The sequence below is a fragment of the Mercenaria mercenaria genome, unplaced genomic scaffold (assembly GCF_021730395.1).
Source record: "Mercenaria mercenaria strain notata unplaced genomic scaffold, MADL_Memer_1 contig_4063, whole genome shotgun sequence".
In the NCBI taxonomy this organism is placed as follows: domain Eukaryota; kingdom Metazoa; phylum Mollusca; class Bivalvia; order Venerida; family Veneridae; genus Mercenaria; species Mercenaria mercenaria.
In genome coordinates this window covers 1-22,523 of record NW_026462262.1, presented here as the reverse complement: position 1 = coordinate 22,523, position 22,523 = coordinate 1, and the positions used below count along the sequence as shown (strand labels likewise).

The window sequence follows — 22,523 nt, the reverse complement described above, 5'->3', positions numbered from 1 at the left end:
ATATAAAGTTTTCTAATATCGCCTTTTATTCAAAAGGTTATTACATCGCTTATGATTCAAAAAGGATCATGTTCCCTAATACCTAATTACATTAATATTTAAACATTTATATAAAAGACTATATCAATATAAGTAAGCGCAGCAAAGATTCACGAAAAAGAAAACTGATGGCACAAGATTTACTCTTTTTAAGTTTCATCGTTTAACAATATTAAGCACTAAAAAGTTACCTTGATGACTATATTCTGGATCTTTTCGTAATCCAATAAACTTGTGTTCTTGACAAGTATCAAAATTTCTCCAAATCCTTGAACAACCGGTGGTGAGGCAGTGAAGTCTTCACAACTTGAATGATTCGGATACTCCAGTGTAATTTTCATCCTCGCGTTATTCGCCTTAAGTATAATTATACTGTATTTTACAATGTGTTATCTTCTATATTTAATGGATGTAAAACAAAACATATGTTAATATAGACGTGCAAGTCATACGCATCTTAAGAGTGGTATGTTGATTGCTCGTAATGTTGCAATGCGCGATTTTCTTGAAGCAGTGATTATTATCTATTTTGGTGATGTCAAAACTGGACGAAATACGTATAAAAACGACACAATATGCGCCATTACTTAAGATATACACTCAACAAAATTCCTAATCGGTCAGTTTATATCTGTATTACTATTTTGTTAATAATGCATATATTGACACCAAATTTCACATGCCGACATTTGAATCGGTACTGCAGCTAATAATTAATTTATTTTTGGCGACTTACGGCCAAAGTAACCGCATTAGGCGTTCTGACTAATATTGCATATTTTGCACGTGCAGGGCAGGTGCACCAACATGCACGTGTTCGTTTACACTTTTGGCATTACTGACGAAAGTCCTACTAGAAAAAACACATATCATGGTGAAATTGACACAAGAGCAACACGCGTTCCGACTGTCGGAATTTGCTAAGCGGGAGACACATTTTTGATACGTGTTGTATAATTGTTTTTGCAATTTCAAAATAATTTTGATATAATTTGTGTGTAGCTGTTACTTTGATGGTTATTTCCATTTTCATTAATAATAATTAGCTGCAGTACCTATTCAAATATCGGTATGTGAAATTTCGTGTAAATACATTCATTATTAACAAAATAGTAATACAATATAAACTGACCGATTAGGAATTTTGTTGAGTGTATGGCTTACGAGCCTTATTTTTCAAATAGAATTTTCAGTTTCTTTCATTCTTGTTCGTGGCGGGCATTACAACTGAAAAATTGTTTCATATTTACACCATGGGTATTCAAGAAAAATAAGGTTATTGCGTATAGCGAGTATCTTTATATGAATTCGCGTTAACATGATATACGAGTTCTCGAAATATAAAATGATATACCAAAAGTCTCACTGTGTATGTGTTTGTTTGGGTTTAATTTATTTAAAATCGCTACGGACTTACCTGGTCGATATCATTAACACTGACTGTTTCGTTCAGTGAAAGCGGTACACCGTTTGGTGTGTTTTCGGGTACTGTTGCATGGTAGGAACTTTTACCGAAGGATGGAAGGTTGTCATCTACGTCTTGAACTGATACTGTGATATGCGTCGAAGCAGTTGTGTTACCGTATTGTTCTTCACCTGCAGATTCAATTTCCTCGGCCTAAATCATTAGAAGTTACATGTAAAGATGGTATTTTGTATGGCAATACAAAAATGAAGCATGATAGTATCCATGCTATTTTGGGTAAAAAAATCTTATGATTTGTTAATTTTAATAATATTTGATTACACAAATGTATTCATACATGTACAAAACAGTTGACCGTTCGAGTTCCCGTCATTGTCAATGATACTCGGGTTCGTTCGAAACATTATTTTAGGGCAATTTATTACTATTTGTTCGCGCTAAACTATGTTCTCTCTAAATTTGTATGGAAGAAATCTTTGTAAATCAAAATAAGCTGACGATTTATTACAATTCTATTTTCGCATATTTCAATATTTACCATACATAACAATAACATTTTAAAAATAAGCTTTTAATCTTTAGCTCATATTTTTTCATAAAAAGCGGCGGATAAACAAACGCCGTATATCTAAGGCTTTTCGAAAATATCAGAGGGAAAAAACTTGTGTAAAATATGTGTCTCTTTATATATACATCTAGGACAAACACTTGAAACTTGTGTACTTACAAAATACCAATAACACTAACAATTTAATTTTGACACCATTGCTTGACCCAATATATATTGGTGTTATAGAGTCAAGTTGCAGTTACTGTAATGAATTGTGTACTCTGAATGTCATAGCCTTTAAACTCAGACATTGGAAGTTGTAATATCGGTATATTTGGTAAACTGAGAACATACAGACTTTTAAAAGTAAATTTATTGTTTAATAATATTGTTTTACGGTTATGTCTAGAACACATAAATCTATTCTAGCAAAAAACTGGATGCGTTTAGCCGAAGCGTTAATTTTGATGAAAGAAAATAAATTGTCAAATATTTTTTGAATTCATGTGCCGCAACGTATTTCTGTGTGATTCAGACAACAACGGCGAACATTTTCTTGATTTTTCCGGGGAACAAATAGATTGAACATCATTGTGTTAAGACAAATAGTGTTCCAATGATATATGTTATAGACTTGGATAAATGCAAACCTTTATTTTGTTCAAGTATCTATTATTATTTGAAAACTGTAAAAAAAAAATCACGCGAGAATAGTATTAGGATGATTTTTTTCTCTTGAGTGTACATAGATTTTTGTGAAAAAGTCTCTCTGCCTATGCAATACAATCAATCATTTTAAGATAAATACCCCCTACCCCGTAACGAGTATACCCAACCAGTGCTCGAGATTCGTGTTGTAACAACGATTATGATTACGAATCTGTGAACACTATTCGTTACAATAATATCAGATATAACTTACCTTCTTTGAAGTTTGAATGCCATGCGGCTATATTAGGTGACGGACAATAAAACCACACACATAGTAACCACCACCCCAACAACAAGCCCTTAATGTTTTTTTATATTTCAATAGTTGTCTCTTCTGTGACCAGGTTTACACGCATGCATGAACAAAAAATATAATAAGATTTTTCGATGCTTACAAGCACGGTGATTATGCAGTTACCCGACTCATTTTTGACCTTTCCAGCGTCCAAGTCAATGTTTCCACTTGTTGTTATATCACCCGAGAAACTGTCTACATGGAAAACATCTCCACAAGTGCTGTCTGTATGAATAAAATGCGGTAATTTCATTCAATTGATGAAAAATTTATGTTTTTATGAATCGTTGTTGAACGTCTTATTAGCAAGAAGTTTGCAAATACTAGTACATACTGTACAAAACAGCTATACTTAACCCAAGAAAATCAGCTAATTTGAAAATAAGAAAACATAACATAATTTTACGCTTATATATGTTGATGCACAAAATTGTTCTTCCAAACCTATACCGAACTCGATTATCGTTTAAAAAATATTTTAATTGATGGCAAACCTGTAATTGTGTAATTTACGTTGTTTGATACACCTGGGTCGCCATCTTCAGCATGTATTTGCACGATCAATGTCCCCTGGAATAATGCATTAAAGTTATATGAGTGACACTAAAGAACTTTTATATGCACGTAGGAGGTTTGAATGGATTAAATAAACTAGGCACAATTCTGTATAATTATATATATATTTCGATTTATCATACCTTGGCACTATTTTCGTCGATATCTGCTCTGTATGGTATGCCAGTAAAGAATGGTGGTTTGTCTTGGACGTCTTGTACACGAATAATGAATTCAGCTGTACTGTTCAACCCTCCATTTGGTCCGAAGTCCTGGAATAATATAATGCATAAACGTGACATTTCATATAGAGTAATAAATAAACACTCTCAGCTATATTAAATATTCCTACCGCTTGACGTCCATTTCATTACTAGATCTTCTCGTATAAATGAAACCCAGCATAAGTTTTATTAAAATAATAAAATGAACATTTAAGAATAAAAAAATCAAAGTTTTCTTGTAGTTTTTTGTCTAATTTACCGTGGTTCATCGTTCAGATGCTTACATATTCAACCACTCAGGCTAATGCCTGTAGGTGCCACGCTCAGTGTTAAACTTATATCGTGCGGAGAATTGTGAAGGATGACAACGATAATGTCTATGATGATAATTTTTTGTATTCGTTGCAGAAATTTATAGTTCCTAGTCAAATTAACGTGATCATCGAATTTCCCAAAATAACCCAAATTTCTAGTCTAAATGTACTGATATACAAGGGGAATCTTGATTTGGTTATAAAACTAGTCAGTCTAACACTGTATTGTTGATTTATTGTTTGGAGACCAGGTAATGTCATTTTAGGGGCTATTTAGGGTATCCCATTCACTTGCATTTGCGCTGCTTTAGTTTACTAGGCATAATTTTATGCACTTTTACGATCAGAGCTATGACATATAATCTGATATTATAAGATCTATCCTGGTTAACTTTCATTTCTAAGGGAAGTAACTTAAATAACTTTTTTGGATTTGCTTTGCAAGAGTTGCCTTTCCAGAAATTCCATGTTACATTTTTCTATTTGTATCTTTTTGCACATTTTTAACATGGAGATTTATTAGTGTTTTTTTTTCTTATTATGTTTCCGTCTATCGTTTCCATTTCCGATGTTTCCACAATGTTTTCAAGTATACAGTGATGATGATGATGTTATGTTTCACTTAATGATGATGATGATAATGTTATATTTCACATATGATTATGATGATGATGTTATGTTTCACATAATGATGATAGTGGTTAGAAAAATAACGATGATTATGATGGTGGTTGTGGATGTTGTAGTGGTGGTGGTGGTCTGTTGTTTCTGCTGCTGATGCTCATGGCTGTAATGCCGACGAAATAACAATAATGATTATGATGATGATGTTGTTGACGACGATGGGGACAATGTAGTGTTCAATAATGATATTGTTGGTTCCTAATTACAACCTATCAAAAATGAGCTATATATACGGTGATATGCAGTATCTTGACGTATACAGCCTACGGTGAGCTATATTCAGTGTAAGCTATATACGGTCAACGTATGAGATGTATACGGCGCAAGCTCAATACGGCGTAGCACTCCTGTTAATTCAACAATTGAATAAAACAATTAATACGTATTAAGATATCATAGTTCTATGACAGATATACATAAAAATAACTACCTTTGCTGTTACTATGAATTGATAGTAGCTATTACTTTCATAGTCTAGACACTGGTTTAAAGATACACTTCCGGTCTTTGGGTCTATTGAAAATGTCTCACTATATTTCTTCCGCGATTCTTGTGACTGAAAACAAACACATATTTATAATGTTACATGTGATGAATTATTCTTAGAAAATAAATATTTATACAATGTATTCTGAGTTTCGAGAATAAGTTTTGTTTTTATCAACACTATTTGTGAATATTAATTTGATAAATGTTTCAAGTATATTAACGCAGAAAGAATGCCTAACCATAAGACTTTTATAAGAAAGCCATCGTCCAGCAAAGCATAACGTTGAAATAATTTTTGAAATTAAATCATTATTGAAAAACATGCATGGTTTTGAACTTTAAGAAAACAGTCAACCAGTCATGACATTATTCACACACTGCTAAGTTATATGTTTAAGCAAGTACCCATTCTAGTAATCTGTTATCTTTGATGTTAAGATGTAAAGCATGATAATTTCTTTCGTTCTCTTTAGAAAAGAAAAGAATTATTTTTCTCCGCATTTAAGAAAAACAGTTGAAATAAATATAAAATGTCAATTAAATTCGCCTTTCTGTTTAAGGTTGCTATGGAAGTTGAATAGCTGTCTGCTGTTGTATGGGACATCAAAATGTTCATAACTTTGTCATTTTATGCCGATTTCGAAAAAATCTTTCGCTTCTTTAAATACATTTAAAAGTCCTATTTACTCTTTCCCTTGAAGTTACATTTGATTCTAAATGTAAAACAATTTCTTACCTGTGCCTTTGGCTGAAACAACAGAAAGAGAGATATATATTAAATAATTTCACATGTTTTATCACATGTTTTTTGACGTAGATGAAGTAAAGTAAAGCCACTACATAATTTTGGTATCACACTGTTGTAATAGCACTTTGACGCTGACATCGTTTTAAACACAGAAGACGTTTGTAGACTTTACTTTGTCAGTAACAGGTAAAACATATTTCAGCAAGAAAAGCTAATATGTCAAATGTGAAATTGGACATTCGACTAATGAACGAAATTTGACGTTGGAATCAAGAAAGGAATTGGATTTTTGAACCCAGAACGACGTAAGACATACAGTCCTAGAACGACATAAAATATTCTGGGTTTGAATTTATGTTCTTTTTGTTTTAAATGTAAAATATCGTTTTTTGTTTGAATGTCCAATGTCCTTCTTGATTCAAATTTCAAATGTCGTCCAGGGTTTGAATGTCCAATGTCGTTCTCCATTCGAATGGCTTATTCTGTTTTTGAAATAACATTATAAGTCTCGTGGAACTATGAAATAAAATGTATCATGTGCAATACATACCGTCATCGAATATCCAACCTTACCATTTACACCACTGTCTTTATCTATTGCATGTATGTTCGTGTAAACCGTTGTTCTGTTGCATGGTTGCTAAAATGTACAACATGCCTGTTAAACTTTGTGGGGCTTAGGAAATTAATAGCTCTTTTGAAATATTAGATACATCAATTTTAATATATACTCTATCAGGTCCAGCGATTAACATAACAAAACATAACTATGGTTACATGTTAAAGTAAAATAAGAGTATACATTCATAAGGTTCAAATGATTTTTTTTTCACATGACATGGCACATTTGTACAAGTAAATAGATTTGTTTTGTTAGTGGAGAAAGGGAGATAGGAGTTAATTCCCTACTGTATCAAGTATAGTTTTGGAAATGTGCAATACATATTTGAAACGGGATATAGGAATAAACTGCCTGTGAGGATCGGATAATCTCTTCTACAAATAAAGATTTATATCAGACTTCGATCGCGTCATCCACTGTGTACTTTAAATAGGGATTCGAGATCTAACTACGCTGTAAACATGATGATATAGTGATCTTTTGTAGAGATATTAAACAGTGTTGTGTGGGCAAAATGAAATTAATCTATCATTTAGTTTACAATATCTGCTGAAAATAACACCTGAATATCTCAACTGATAAAAATGTTTTAGGTTTTTGGTGAAGTTCGTCCATTGAAAATCAGTAAATTTGATCAGACCACTTGTGGCTCTGTGATGAAAAAAAGCAATCAAGACAATTTGAAATGCAACATGTAGTGTGATTGTCAAATGCATAGTTATTTTATCATGACAGTTTCTGGTAAAACATTTCAACCGTTTAAAAAAAAAATAACGGAAATTATGTTCCTTACTAGTCACATGTCAAATTACCCCACCCACTTTAAATGTGAATATCTATAAAAATAAGTCAAAACTGGTAACAGTAACACTTGTTAATGAAACTTAATACGTAGGTATATTGCCATAAAATATAAATAAAATCAAAAAACATTTTGCGCAGACACCTTACTGGGGCCTTCCCCCTTTTACATCATATTATACATAACTCTCTTAATATACAGACAGTAATGAGATAGTGATGAGTGGAAAACAGTACAATTTTACATAACATCACACAATAATTGCTTGTAAAAATTGTTTAACTAAATATTTAATACATTTATTTTGTAAGGTGTCCTGTTGTAGCCAAATGTCGTATCTCCCTATTTCTTATTTTACTTATCCATTTAGATTCAAAATTCATTTTATTTCTCACATATTGATATATTTTATATGACAATTTATTTTGATTTCCGGTTACAATTCCATTAGCCAACCATCCTACTCTTAATAGTGATATCAATAGGGTATCTTCCTGCTTCATCAAACAACATATACAACGGAGTCAATTTTCTCATATATAATATTCTTCTTAAAAAATCACGATGGATGTTTTCTAGTATTTCTGAACTTTTATACCCCAAAATTTCCGATGAGTATAACATAACTGGCATAAAAATATAGCACTAAGTCAAATGGTAAGTTAAGGTTATAAATTCTGCGATAAAATAAATGTAATGCCTTTTGAGCCTGTCCTGTCAAATGTTTCCTAGTGGCTAAAAAACTTCCAGATTAAGAAAAGAATGTTCCCAGATATTTGTATGTTTGAAATATTTCTAAAGGTGTATCTCCAATCCGAAATGTAAGGTTTTTATCGTTTTCTGAGCCTAGTATTAGAGCTTTTGCATTGCTGATCTTAATATTAAGTTTCCATAAATTACAGTACTGTATAAAGTCAATTAAACATTTCTGCAGCTTATTTGGGCCATCTGATATTAAAACTGAGTCATCAACATAGTAGTAATACTTTAAGATAGGTTTCTATTTGGTTAAACGGGTCTTTCAATTCAAGTCCATTTTTATCCTTTTCTTTTAGGTAATTTCCTAAATCGTTCAAAAATAGAGAGAACAAAACTACAGATGAATTCTCTCCTTGACGAACTCCGCAATTGCACTTAAAAATTCAGATGTTACACTATTTTAGGATATACACTACTCAATATTTGAGTATATATATTTTTTACTATTCTAAAGAATTTACCGTCTATGTTATTTCCTAAAAGTGTTTTCATAGTCTGACTTTCCAGACAGAGTCAAAGGCTCAGGAGAAGTCTATGAACAAACAGAATACTTTTTTGTTTGATTTTCTTAGAATTTCTATTAAACTATTCAGGGTAAAAAGTTAATCAAGTGCAGAGTAATGCTTTCTAAAACTGCTTGATTTTCCTTAATTGCACTCGCCGACACTACCAGATACTAATATATATATATATATATATATATCGTATATGAAAATTATATCATATCTTGTTTTTATAGACCTTTTACCGTAGAGTCTTGAAGGTAGAAACCCTCTACCCACATGTACACATGTGCTGCCCTGTGCAGACAAGTGTCGTCACAACAGCAGCATTTCATAGCTCAAATGAATCAACCTGTGACATAAAGGTAAGACATGTGGTAAACGTATAAAGACTAATGCCTTTGCAATCATCTATCCGTCGTATTATACGGCAAGGTGAAAATGTAAAACTTCATACCTCATTTATATCTAAAGTGTATGGCAAATCTTGAAGCTCTGGACGATTGTCATTAACATCCGAGATATAAACAGTGTGATCATATTTAACCTGAAATAAAAGCATTTAAATTTTAGGCAAAAATCTCACAGCATTTTTGCGCGTTATTCTTTTAATCTTCAAGAGTATTTGTATCTGTGAACATGTTACTAAGCAAGGAAATTTGATTCAGCGACAAAAATTTACGAAAGTATCCTGTTGAAAATGTTTACCCCCGTCCATATCTTTAAGCAAACAGTATTTTCAGTTATGTAATAACTAAATATGTGTTCATTGGACACATGTGCCCCTTCCCCATTTCCTACCACTGTACGTGGTTTTATGACTTTAGGTGAAATATGCAGCACAAACTTTTAAATACTTCATGTGTATTTTTAACTTAATCAAAGACTATAACTCTGGTCCAGCCGAGTTTAATCCCAAAGAGAATACCAGGAGCACATGCTATATTACAATCTTCTAAAATTCAGTTATGCATAGTTCAGGGCCTGAGCTTCCCATTGTCGATATTATAGCAGACACTGCCATCACGTCTAAATTGTTGTTTTTTAGTCGAGTTTAGTATATTTTTTATTTTTGAATTTTGTTGTACAAATATTATATCTAATTACTTAAATGTTATATCCTTTACTTAGTTATACGAGCAAAAAAAAACACCTCCAAAAACAGAAAGTATTACAGTAATATAAAATTCACTTTTTTTCTGGTGTTGTGGCACGCACCTGCTATAATAAAAACAATGAAAGTATTTGACAGTATTTTGAGTACTGGCAAAGCATTATCAAACCGCTTAAACAGATTGAATACTTTCATTATGTTCTTAAAGACTTTTGCATAAAATTCAACTTTCCTTTAGATTGTGGCTAGTATTTGGCTTACAACGCGTTGCAAAGCGTGTCGACATTTTTAGATCACATGGTTTTACAATCGTCACGTGATTTGCTTGGAGGCAGGTGTTGGCAATTTCCTGTGCAGAGGTTGCCTACATTGTACATTTAGAACGATGTAAGTTAGCAGTTTATAAAAATCATCATTCATGTTTGAAAATAACCGCAAACATAGGAACTTTTGAATGCAAGCAATACTTTGAAATGTACCGTCGAATAATTGCAAAAACAATCTCAAAACTGCATAAACTTCAAGTTCTTCTCTTTCTCGAGGAGTTGGAACATATTGCGGAAGTGGTAAAGAGGTGCGTAATTGAGCTGCCGACAGTTTAAGAGTGGACGCAGTGGTCTCATGCTAACACTGTGAGACTATAAAACCAGGGGTCATTGAGTTGGAGTCCCCTTTCCTCCAAATTACTGATCTGTTTATGCTATTGCTCAAGTGCTTAAAATCTAGGAATGTTTAAACGACCTGCAGATTATTTACTGGATGCACCAACTAAAAAGAAGAGAAGTGATATGGCAGTAGATTTAATCAATTTCTCTGCTTATTAAATGACAATTGAATGATAATAATTTAATAAAAATTCCATATGCTTTTGTTGTTTAAAATATTTTAAAATATAACTTACAACCTCTGAAACCATTGTCAAAATCAGTTTCATAACTCAGAAAGGAGAAATGGTTTAATTTCTTTTATAGTTTCATATTCGACCAAAATATTAAAAACTGCTGGTTGATAAAAATCTCTTGGATTTTCATTAAATCTCCTAGATTTAAACTGCAATCTCCTGGGAAATTGTCTAGGAAACTTGGCATATATTCAAATAAAAAAATATTGATACTGGGATAAGAGTCCCGTGTATAAGTGTTTTATACATGGGAAGCTTCTAGAGTTGGAGCATTTAATGAATCTTGTAAAAAAAAAGTTGGAGCATTTAATGAATCTTGTAAAAAAAACAGTTGGAGCATTTAATGAATCTTGTAAAAAAAAAAGAGTTGGAGCATTTAATGAATCTTGTAAAAAAAAAAAAAATAGTTGCAGCATTTAAGGAATCTTGTAAAAAATAGAGTTGGAGCATTTAAAGAATCTTGTATAAAAAATAGAGTTGGAGCATTTAATGAATCTTGTAAAAGATAGAGTTGGAGCATTTAATGAATCTTGTAAAAAATAGAGTTGGAGCATTTAATGAATCTTGTAAAAAAATTGAGCTGGAGCATTTAACGAATCTGTACTATCCCCCAACTAACATTTTTAACTGTCTTACGGAGGAGTCGCCCATATGAGTTACCGGTGGCGGCTTTAAATAAGCTTACAAACAAATAAATAGACCTAAGTCTAATGAGGTCACTAAGAATTAATAGGATAGCCAGATAAACTGGCAACTCAAAAACGAAATCATTTGCTCACGATCAACACAATTGTTCTATATACAATGTAATCCAAAAATACGACAAAAATTGAAAATAGTATATGTGTTAGACATCTTTACAGACGAAAAAATGGATAAAGAATTACATTTGTATTGTATTGTCCAACTTAGCTATAAAATATTTGGTAGAAATTCTTGAATTAAGAAATAATGAAATATTTAATACTATAAGTTTTAATGTCGCCCTTAGATAAAAATTCTAGGTTTCTGTTTAAATATCAGAAACGTATTCTTTATTTTTTTTTTCAAATCTAAAATATTTTATAAATATACAATGTAAACTGTTAAAAATTTCCTTATTTCGGCAGAATTGTATGTTTCTTTTACTCACATCTTAAACCTTAAGGACATTATAATTTTTTAAAGAATAGTTAGCATTCAGACATTTTCAAACATTTTTTTTCAAAATACTACCTCATCGTGTTGTGTGTCTAGTATTACAAGGTTGATCTTCACCATCCCGCCCTAAAAATATATGAGGATTTTAAAATAATAAAATGAATTAAAGTCGGCTTGTGAAGAACATTGCTAAAAAAGTAAGTGATTTTTAAAAATATAGCCCACCCGCTTAGCTCAATATGGAGAGCGCAGATCTACGGAAATAGGGGTCATGACCTCTCGAGCCCTGGGCGAGGCGTTTGTTCTCCGCGACGATTTGATAAAAGACATTGTGTCTGAAATCATTCGTCCTCCACCTCTGATTCATGTCGGGAAGTTGGCAGTTACTTGCGGAGAACAGGTTGGTACTGGTACAGAATCCAGGAACACTGGTTAGGTTAACTGCCCGCCGTTACGTAACTGAAATACTGTTGATGAACGGTGTTAAACCCAACAAGAGGGCAATCATGGCCCTATATCGCTCACCTGAGTACCATTGCTCAAAATGAAATGATCAAGTTTTGACATAGAGTACATAGGCATACACATTAAATATATTATCAGGATAAATATTTTCTTGTAACAGTCCCTTTTGACCTAGCCACGGCCAATTTCCATACCAAGTCTGGGGGTCCTAGGCTCAAATGCTGCATTTTTGTACTAACATGACTATTCCTTACCCTGGAAGACATAAATAACATTTAAAACCAATCTCATTAGATGCTGCTGAGATATATTCATTTATATAAAATAAAGGGAGGTAATTGTCTTAAATTCAGTCAAACGTTATCGTCCCTGATTGTCCGAGTCCATCTGATGGCATAAATGACATTTCAAATTAGTATCTTCATTAATTACTGAGATACACCCATTTTAATTTGAAACAAAGGGAGGTAATTTGACATAAAATCAGTCAATATCTATCTCCCCTGATTGCCTCAGTCCAACTAAAGACAATTATAAAATTTCAAATGAGTTCTATAAATATTTACCGAAATAAATCCATTTTTATTAAATCAGGGGAGGTAATCGTAATCATGCATCAGTATATGCATGTGGAAGATACAGAGTACAATCATATACAACAATATATGAGAAAAGTATTCATATCGATAAATGTTCAATCAAGAGTTATCTAACATGACTATTTCTTACCATAAATAATGTTTCAAACCAATCTCATTAGAAGCCGCTAAGGTGTATTCATAAAGATAAAAAACAAAGGGAGGTAATTTATCATAAATTCAGTCAATATGTATCTTTACTGATTGTCCTAGTCCATCTGTTGACATAAATGAAATTTCAGATCAGTATCTTCATTAGCAACGGAGATATAACCATTTTAATTTGAAATAAAGGGAGGTAATTTGACATAAAATCAATCCATAGTTATCTACCCCGATTGTCTCAGTCAAACTAATGACAATAACGAAATTTCAAATAAGTCCTATAAGTACTTATGAATATAAATCCATTTTAATTACAATAAGGGGAGTTAATCAGATATAAAATAACTCAAGAGCCTATGATTGGATCTGACAGATTCGTCATGGAATCCAAGATTTATTGTTGTTGGAGATATTTGCCTCTATATGGCTGCAAAAGCCAAAAAAAGCAAATTTTGGACCTTTAAGCCATCACTCTGGAACCCAAGATGGTATCTGGCCAGATTTCGAAAGGAACCCAGACATTATGCCAATACAAGTTGTAAGCAAGTTTAATTAAAGTTGATTGCAAAATATTGTCTCTATCGTGTTTACAAGCCAAAAATAGCATATTTTGGCCCTTCAAGGGGCCATAACTCAGGAACCCATGATGGGATCTTGCCAGTTTTTGAAAGGAACCGAGATATTATGCCGATACAAGTTGTGTGCAAGTTTGATTAAAGCTGATTGCAGAATGTGGTCTCTATCGTGTTCACAAGCCAAAAATAGCAAATTCTGGCCCTTTAAGGGGCCATAACTCTAGAACCCATGATGGGATTAGGCAAGTTTTCGAATCGAACCGAGATATTATGCCAATACTTTAAGGGGCCATAACTCTAGAACCCATGATGGGACCTGACCAGTTTTCGAAAGGAACCGAGATATTATGCTAATACAAGTTGTGTGCAAGTTTGATTAAAATTGATTGCAAACTATGGTCTCTATCGTGTTCACAAGAAATTGTGGACGGACGACGGACGATCACAAAAGCTCACCGTGTCACTACGTGACAGGTGAGCTAAAAACAAACAAACAAAAGTACCGAACCAATAGGTGTACGGATAATGTACACCTATTTAATAGACTTGCATTTAAAAACATTATTTGACCCAAACAATACGTAACAGTCTTTGTTGGCATATGGTCTCTACAGTAGATAAATTTACACACAGTACATATTAGATCTTTTTAGTAGTGGTCTTTTATTTGTAGCACAGGTGTGACTGTTTCTATCTCATAATATCATTTGGAGACAAACACTGAAAATTTGGAAGTTCCGTTGCTTGTGATGAAGGCCGCTAACTTGGATTTCATTTCTAACGGTTCGAGCCGTGCTCAAGCAGTCATCCAACTTGCTGAAGAAATGGTATTCCTCTTACAATAAAGATGAAAGGTTTGCAATAAGAATTAACTGTGTCGATGTAATGTATTAAAAGCAAACACACGAGACTTTTAGAGATATTAGTTGTTATACAAGTTTCTCTATTTCACAAACATATACCATACTCACCAGTGTTTCTCTGTCCAAAGGTTTTTTAACTGTTACATTTACCCAGACATCATTTGTTCCACCGTTAGTAACAATATTGAAATACTGAACCGTAAAATCGTCTGCCGGTTTAACAGTTATTATGTCCCCTTGATCCGTGTCAACAATATGAAATCTACAGATAGTGCCACCTGAAAAATTACTCTTTGATCTAATCTAGTTTTCGTCTATATATATGATAATAGTACTGATATTATATCTGTAGTTGAAATGTTTTGGTTTGAAATCTAAATATGTATATGTAGTCGTTTGGTATCTTTTATGAAAATTTTAGAACTTCTAAAGAACTATAAAAATACACAAACTGATGACTCTTTGAAAATCTAAACAAAACTGATGTCTTTTACAGTAGACTTTCTAAAAAACAACAAATTTATTTAACGTACTAAATTATTCCTTCCTATTAAAAATATTTCATGCCTGTCTGCACGTACATTCAAGCAGTGTTTTTATTTGTCTTACCAAAAACACCCCTGAAATGATGGCTTAAATCTAGTAAAGCTAGATACTTACTGAAATCTTCCGTTATTGATGTATAGCCTGGACCAGGATCTTTGATGTACGGTGAAGTTGCTTGTGTAAAGCCTATCCAAAAATAGAAATCATACTTATGATATTAACAATTCATATAGGTACCACGATACATATGGAAACGTTCAAACGAAAATGCTTAAACACTTGATAAAGTCTATTACATGTGAAATTTTGTTTTTATTTCGTTTTTACTTAAAAATGAAATAAAAAAAGTTTTACATGTCACTTTACGGGCACCGTAGTTTATATATTACATGTGAAATTTTGTTTTTATTTCGTTTTTACTTAAAAATGAAATAAAAAAAGTTTTACATGTCACTTTACGGGCACCGTAGTTTATAGATACATATTAAATTTTGTCATACCAAAGACTTAAAATGGTACCGGTAGCGTCCTCGCTTTGCATTCAGCATTAAGAGGATAGTTCTAGGACTGGTCAGCTCGGTCTTATTCCAGTGAGGCAGCACAATAAAGTTGGGCATTGCGCTCACTGCTATAAGTAGCGACCATCGTTTATTAGACTGAAAAAAAAAATTGTTGAAAAAGACGCTAAATCCGAACATACACAGACCGCGTACAAAGACATTTCGGTTTTGTTTGAGAACATTAAATTTTGCAGTTATTTCATGAATCGAAAGGAAAATATACGTACCTACAAGGACTACAAATATAAATATCCTTTTTCTGCTCAGTAAATCCATTGTATCCTGTTACAGAGGGATGTGCCTGAAAACTAAAACTTTAAATAATTTTTACGACATAAAAATGTTTATAATTTCAATGAAAAGCGTGTCAGAGAAATTGAAAAAAAAAACAACAACAACAACGAAAAACGTTAAGATATAGCAAGATCTTAATATCTGGATATAAAAGACAAAAAGTATGATGTTGCCACTGAAAGTATAGCTGTAATTGTTTTACAAAGTCGCTAATATGTAGGGCTCAAAATGTGTGTTAACGCACCGAGTTTGATAAATATGTGCATCTGACTTGGTCCGAGAGCTCACGGACTTTTATTGCAACAATTGAGGCCAAAAGAAGTTTATACATTTTTGGAAACAATATTTCATATCCTCCATGAAAACCCATTTCTTAAGTGTCAAAGCCGTACCTATCTATATTTTGTTCACTTATGTTTGTGATAGGGATAGTAAAACTGACTTGTAAAAATTTAGAAGGTAGGGTAAAGTTTACGACTACCAGTTTTTCAACTGTTTAATTACAGTAGCTATATGATTGTCAGTAAATGTATATATGTCAATCAATGTCAGCAAAAAGAAATTCATCAAAAAGGAATGAAGGGCAAACTTGATATTTAAGGTCAAAGTTATCATTATTATTATACCAGATTTATATAGCGCCCTTTTCATGATAAACACGTTCAAAGGCGCTTTACATATAGCAAACGCAGCCACACATGGCGCGAAATTCATCCTCTACTAGTACAGACACAGAGCGATCTGACCAGAGTGAGATAAAGTCCCCAGAACAGACAGAGAGAACTTTTTAGATACAGACGTGTCCGGCTAACTTAGCCTAGCTCTTTGCGAATAGACAGTCTGGTTCTTTAACGTGCCCGGTGTATAGCACCGATACACGCGAAGCCGTCTTTCCTGGGAAAAACCAGTACAGGCCTCTAGTTAGGTGGGAGACACTCAAGAGCATCTCAGAACTTCCAGTGCCTGGACCGAGATTCGAAACCCGGACCTCTGGATTGACAGTCAAGCGTGTTACCAGTAGACCACCGGCCCACCTCAAATTTATGTACAAATCACAAAAATTGGCATATTTGAAATTTATTTTTATTCTTAAAAATTAGTTTGTTATCATAAACCACTCAGTTTTATAAATGTAATGTGTATATATCAGTCAAAGTCAGAAATGCAAATCTTATTGCAAAACGTCAAGGTCAACCCTGATAACTGAAGGTCAAAGTTAATTTTCATGCAAAAATGTGAAAATGTTTACTTACATTTACTTTTTTCTAACGTTTTTAATATGTATTCACATTGTTAGCCACTAAAGTTAATTCGCTTTAATGTCTGTATGTCAGGCAAAGTCAGCAGTGCAAAGGTAACCCCAAAACTGCCAAGGGTAAAGCATATATCAAAGGTCAAAGGTCAAATTTGTGTGAAAAATTGCATGAATAGTTTCCTGTTTGAAATATAACAGCTATTTCTGATCATTATTTGTAATTGCTCGTGATTTATTTTAATATATTTATGTCCCACAATGTCAGTAATAAAGATATCGTCTGAAATCAAGACAAGTTCAAATGTGATATTAAGGGTCAAAGGTCATTTTCAAGTAAAAGAATGAAAAAAATAGCTCTTTAACTTTTCTTCTTGTTAATGATATTTTATCGATATTAATCAACAATATCAGTTCATTTTAATGTATAAAAAGTAGGCAATGTCTGGTATGCACATATTATTTCAAAACATTCAAGCTCAACCATAATGTCAAAGGTCAAAGGTCAAAAAAGTGAATAAAATGTTGCAATAATATCACCTGTTTGTAATAATTTTTATTGTTTAAAAGTATTTGTTTTGTCATTTTAGTAATTGATCGTTGTTCATTTTACTGTATATATGTTAGACGATGTCATGTAAGAGAAAACCTGGTATTAAAGGTCAGGGGTCATTTTTATGTAAAAGATCAAATTGTAGCATACTTATTCATTACTTTGTTCAAAAATAATAGCGCTTGTTAGAATTTTCTGTTAGCAATTTATTTTAATGTATACATGTCAAGCAAGGTCAGGAATGTAGGTCTTATCCAAATAAGGTAAAGCCAAACCTATTATCAAAGGTCAAATGTCGAATTTGCGTGAAAATTAGCCAAAACATTTTTGCAATGATTTTTCATTACTTTTTGAGTGTATTTCAAAACTATTAACTAATTATTATTCCTTTTAAATTATATATAACGGATGATATCATTCTTGAAATAATAATGAAAAATTTGTCAAGGTCAAATCTGACATTAAAGGTCAAAGGAGAGGGCCTTAAAAACTCGCCATTATGAAAAAAACTGGCTGGAACAAGTTGGGGAGTAAATGCAAAGATCTTCTGCAAGTCTACACGGGCAACGTACGGCCCATAGCAGAGTACGCATCAACCATATTGGTACCTGCTTCCAAAACCCGTAAAGATAAACTGGACAAGGTTAAATTTCACGTCTGAGGATAATCCCGGGGCAATGAAAACAACTCCAATAACATAAATGGAAAAGACAGCCAACCCTGAGCCATAAGAGACAAGACGAGAGTACAAAGCTTTTGTGCATGCAGAGAAGGCAAAGAGACTACCATCCCACCTACTCCACTCAAAACTCGAGAGCAGAACCAAGAACAGACTGAAAAGACAGAGTCTTAACCATATCGTCAAAGAACTGCAAAAAGGCAGAGCCGCTCGAGCCCAATGAACGGATTACCAGACAATGTGCTCCCAAGATCAGATCGGAGGTGCCAGGAGTAGAAGAAAAGGGAAAGCAACATCACGCTTACCAACAATCTCTTACGCTAGAAATGATCAATAACTGCTATTCAGCACACTCTTGGATCCAAGCATATACCGATGGATCAGCGGAAAAGGCAGTTCAGAAAGCTGGGAGTGGTGCCTACATCAAATTTTCAGACAGCTCCTCCTTCATATTCTCTCATCCAGTCGGCAAGAGATGCTCCAACAACAGATCCAGATGCCAGCCCTCACATCGGCGACACTCGAACTGTATGAGCGAGGAGAAAAGGGACAATATATTCCTAACAAACCCCAAGTCAGCTCTTCAGGCTCTCTCAGCAGGTCCATCAGACAACTTAATCAGACAGCTGTTGAAAAACATCAATTTCCTGCCTGAGAGCAACAATGTAGCATTTCGATGGATTCCTGCACATGTGGGCATAGCTGGAATTGAAGCTGCGCACAAACTTACAAAGACAACAACCGGGCAAATACAGCCCCAACCTCCAACTTAGTACAGAGAAGCTCAGACTCTGTGGAAGAACAGCTCTGCGTCAGACTGGAAGAACATAAATGGAGGTTACCTGCCAAATCAGGACTGTCTACACAAGGTAAACAGCCAATTAACTGTCTTCCGTCTGCGCATTGAAGACTGTGGCCTGAGAAAACATATGAAGAAGCTGGGAGTTGCAGAGAAAGCTAAATGTCAGTGCGGATCAGAGGAACAAACACCGTTTCACATTCTGCAGAGCTGTTCCTATCTGGAAGAAGCACGCCAGAAAGTTTGGCCAACAGACATCCCATTTGAGACCAAGCCGTGGAGAGATGCCAGCGACCTGCAGAATACGGTGCAGTTCATTGCCGCATCTAATCATAAGATATAAAACGGCCATAAGAAGATGGAAGGCAGTAAGGAAGTAAGTAAGTAAAGGCTAACATTAAAATGAATTAACATCAAGTTATAACAAGTTATGTTTGAACAAAGAAATAAAATAACAGTGCTGTCTTTTGAATTTATTATCCGAAATTAAGTTTAAACTTTAACATCGGGGCTGATCTAGACTCATGCCTTATGATATCTTCATTGTTGACATTGACCCATATATATACATGTATGAAACTTCAAGGAATAACCATAAGATATTAATAATGACAAAATACCTTTAAACAATGAAAATTATTGCAAAAATGCTTTTTTTGCGATCTTTCACGCAAATTTCACCTTTTACCTTTGATATAAGCTTTACCAATCACTGTTTTTGAAATTAGATCTGCATTGCTGACATTGATTTACAAATAAACATAAGACAAAATTATTTTCAATGAACAAAATGACAAGATAATTTGTAACGAAGAAGAAATTAAAAATGCTGTATTTTGAATTTTTTTACATGAAAATGACCTTTGACCTTTAATGGTCAGGTGTGACCTTGACTTATTTTTCATTATTATTTCAACAGTAATATTGTCAGTTGTATATACTTTAAAATGAATACTGATCAGTTTTACTAGTAGTGACAAAACAACCTACACAATAAAGAAAAATCATTGCAAAGTTCTAGTTATTTTGCGAATTCTTACACAAATTTGACCTTTGACCTTTGATAATAAGTTTGCCTTTGACTTATAAGAATAATACCTACATTGCTGACCTAGCTTGACATGTATACATTAAAGTAAATTGCTAACAGTGAATTATAACAACAACCTATTTTTGAACAAAGTAATGAGTAAGTATGGTAAATTTATAATAAAAATAAATTGATACAAAAGTGACCCCTGACCTCCAATACCGGGTTTGACCTTGACTTATTTTCTCTTCCATGACATCTTCTGACATATATACAGTAAAATGAACAACGATCAGTTATTAAAATGACAAAACAAATACTTTTAAACAATAAACATTATTACAAACAGGTGATATTATTGCAACATTTTACTCACTTTTTTGACCTTTGATCTTTGATATTATGGTTGAGTTTGAATGTTCTGAAATTATATGTGTATACTAGACATCGCCTAACATTTATACCGTCGTTCATATGACTGAAAAATTGTTGAGAAAGACGTTAAACCCGAACACACACACCAAATATTTATACATTAAAATAAACTGATATCGTTGACTAATATCGACGAAATATTATCAACAAGAAGAAAAGTTAAAGAGCCATTTACATTCTTTTACGAACCCGCCCGCTTAGCTCAGTAGGTAGAGCGTCGGTCTACGGATCGCGGGATCGCGAGTTCGATCCTCGGGCGGGGCGTGTGTTCTCCGTGACTATTTGATAAACGATATTGTGTCTGAAATCATTAGTCCTCCACCTCTGATTCATGTGGGGAAGTTGGCAGTTACTTGCGGAGAACAGGTTTGTACTGGTACAGAATCCAGGAACACTGGTTACTATTCATGCAATTTTTCACACAAATTTGACCTTTGACCTTTGATATATGCTTTACCCTTGGCAAGTTTGGGGTTACCTTTGCACTAATGACTTTGCCTGACATACAGACATTAAAACAAATTAACTTCAGTGACTAATAATGTGAATACATATTGAACAGATTAAAAAAGTAAAGGTAACATTTTTCACATTTTTGTATGAAAATGGACTTTGACATTCAATCATCAGTGTTGACTTTGACGTTTTGCAATAAGCTTTGCATTTCTGACTTGGCTGATATACACACATTACATAAATAAAACTGGGTGACTTATGGTAACAAACTAATTTTTAAGAATAATACGCCAATTTTTGTGATTAGTAAATAAATTTGAACTTTGACCTTAAATATCAAGTTTGCCCTTCATTCCTTTTTGATGAATTCCTTTTTGTTGACATTGGTTGACATATATACATATACTGACAATAAGATTGTTACTGTAATTAAACAGTGCTGCGAGGCTGATTAAGTTTTGTAAATGCACATTAATAAACACTAACCTATACTTAAACAGTGAAAAAACTGGTAGTCGTAAACTTTACCCTACCCCCTAAATTTTTACAAGTGGTTTTTACCTCCCCTATCACAAACATAAGTTAACAAAATATAGATAGGCACGGCTTTGACACTTAAGAAATGGGTTTTCATGGAGGATATGAAATATTGTTTCCAAAAATGTATAAACTTCTTTTGGCCTCAATTGTTGCAATAAAAGTCCATGAGCTCTCGGACCAACTGTATTGGACAGATTTGAACATTATAGAGAAATAGTTTTACATAGTATGTATGTCATGTTAATTGGCAAGGTTGTTTTAGATACCATTCAGTTCCAATTTTTCAAAATAACAAAATAACAGTCTCTAAATGGTTGGCATGATTTAAGTGACGAAAATATCAAAGCGCTGACAACAACGTTGCTAAAACGGCGACAAATGCTATTTATCATGAAAAATTTAGTGTTCTTATTCTTTTGAATAAAGACGATCTGCAAATAAAGAACCACTTTTTCTTCATTTTGGTCTTTTCTCTCGTATAAAGATTATAATCGAATGCTCTTTCGATGACAACGGCCTTCGATATTAGTTATTCAAATACTAAGACTCTGCTGTTGTTTTTTGTATGTGAATGTATTAAGCAACATACAATGATATGGAAAAAGGCTGGTCTGGATCCATGTTGGTCGCATATGCACTATGTTGGTTTTCTCTTGGTGCGGCTCAAATGTTCAATACGTATGCCATGCTCAAATAGCAAACGTTGATATATTCTATATAATTGAAGAGTCGAAATTTTCAAAATAAACGTTAAATTTGATGTTAGATATATTTTAGACAAAACAATTTACCTTCACATCATATTAATTTCCACACCTTGTTATGTTCATTTCATTGCTCACATATTTGTAAAGATG

The 22,523-nt window shown here is 33.2% G+C and overlaps 1 protein-coding gene across 1 annotated transcript; it reads right to left on the bottom strand.

The window, feature by feature from the left end:
- Window positions 1-230: 230 nt before the first annotated feature.
- Window positions 231-22,514, bottom strand: LOC128553604 (cadherin-87A-like; the record flags this gene model as incomplete). The annotated part of the gene is made up of 14 exons (XM_053534779.1): window positions 22,458-22,514; window positions 15,856-15,929; window positions 15,183-15,254; window positions 14,631-14,800; window positions 11,952-12,002; window positions 9,179-9,268; window positions 6,586-6,675; window positions 6,024-6,035; window positions 5,229-5,354; window positions 3,720-3,848; window positions 3,516-3,591; window positions 3,122-3,246; window positions 1,457-1,657; window positions 231-395 (listed from the first exon to the last, which is right to left on the bottom strand). Coding segments are annotated over exons 2-14 (1,356 nt in total), but the record flags the coding sequence as incomplete, so codon positions are not given.
- Window positions 22,515-22,523: the final 9 nt, after the last annotated feature.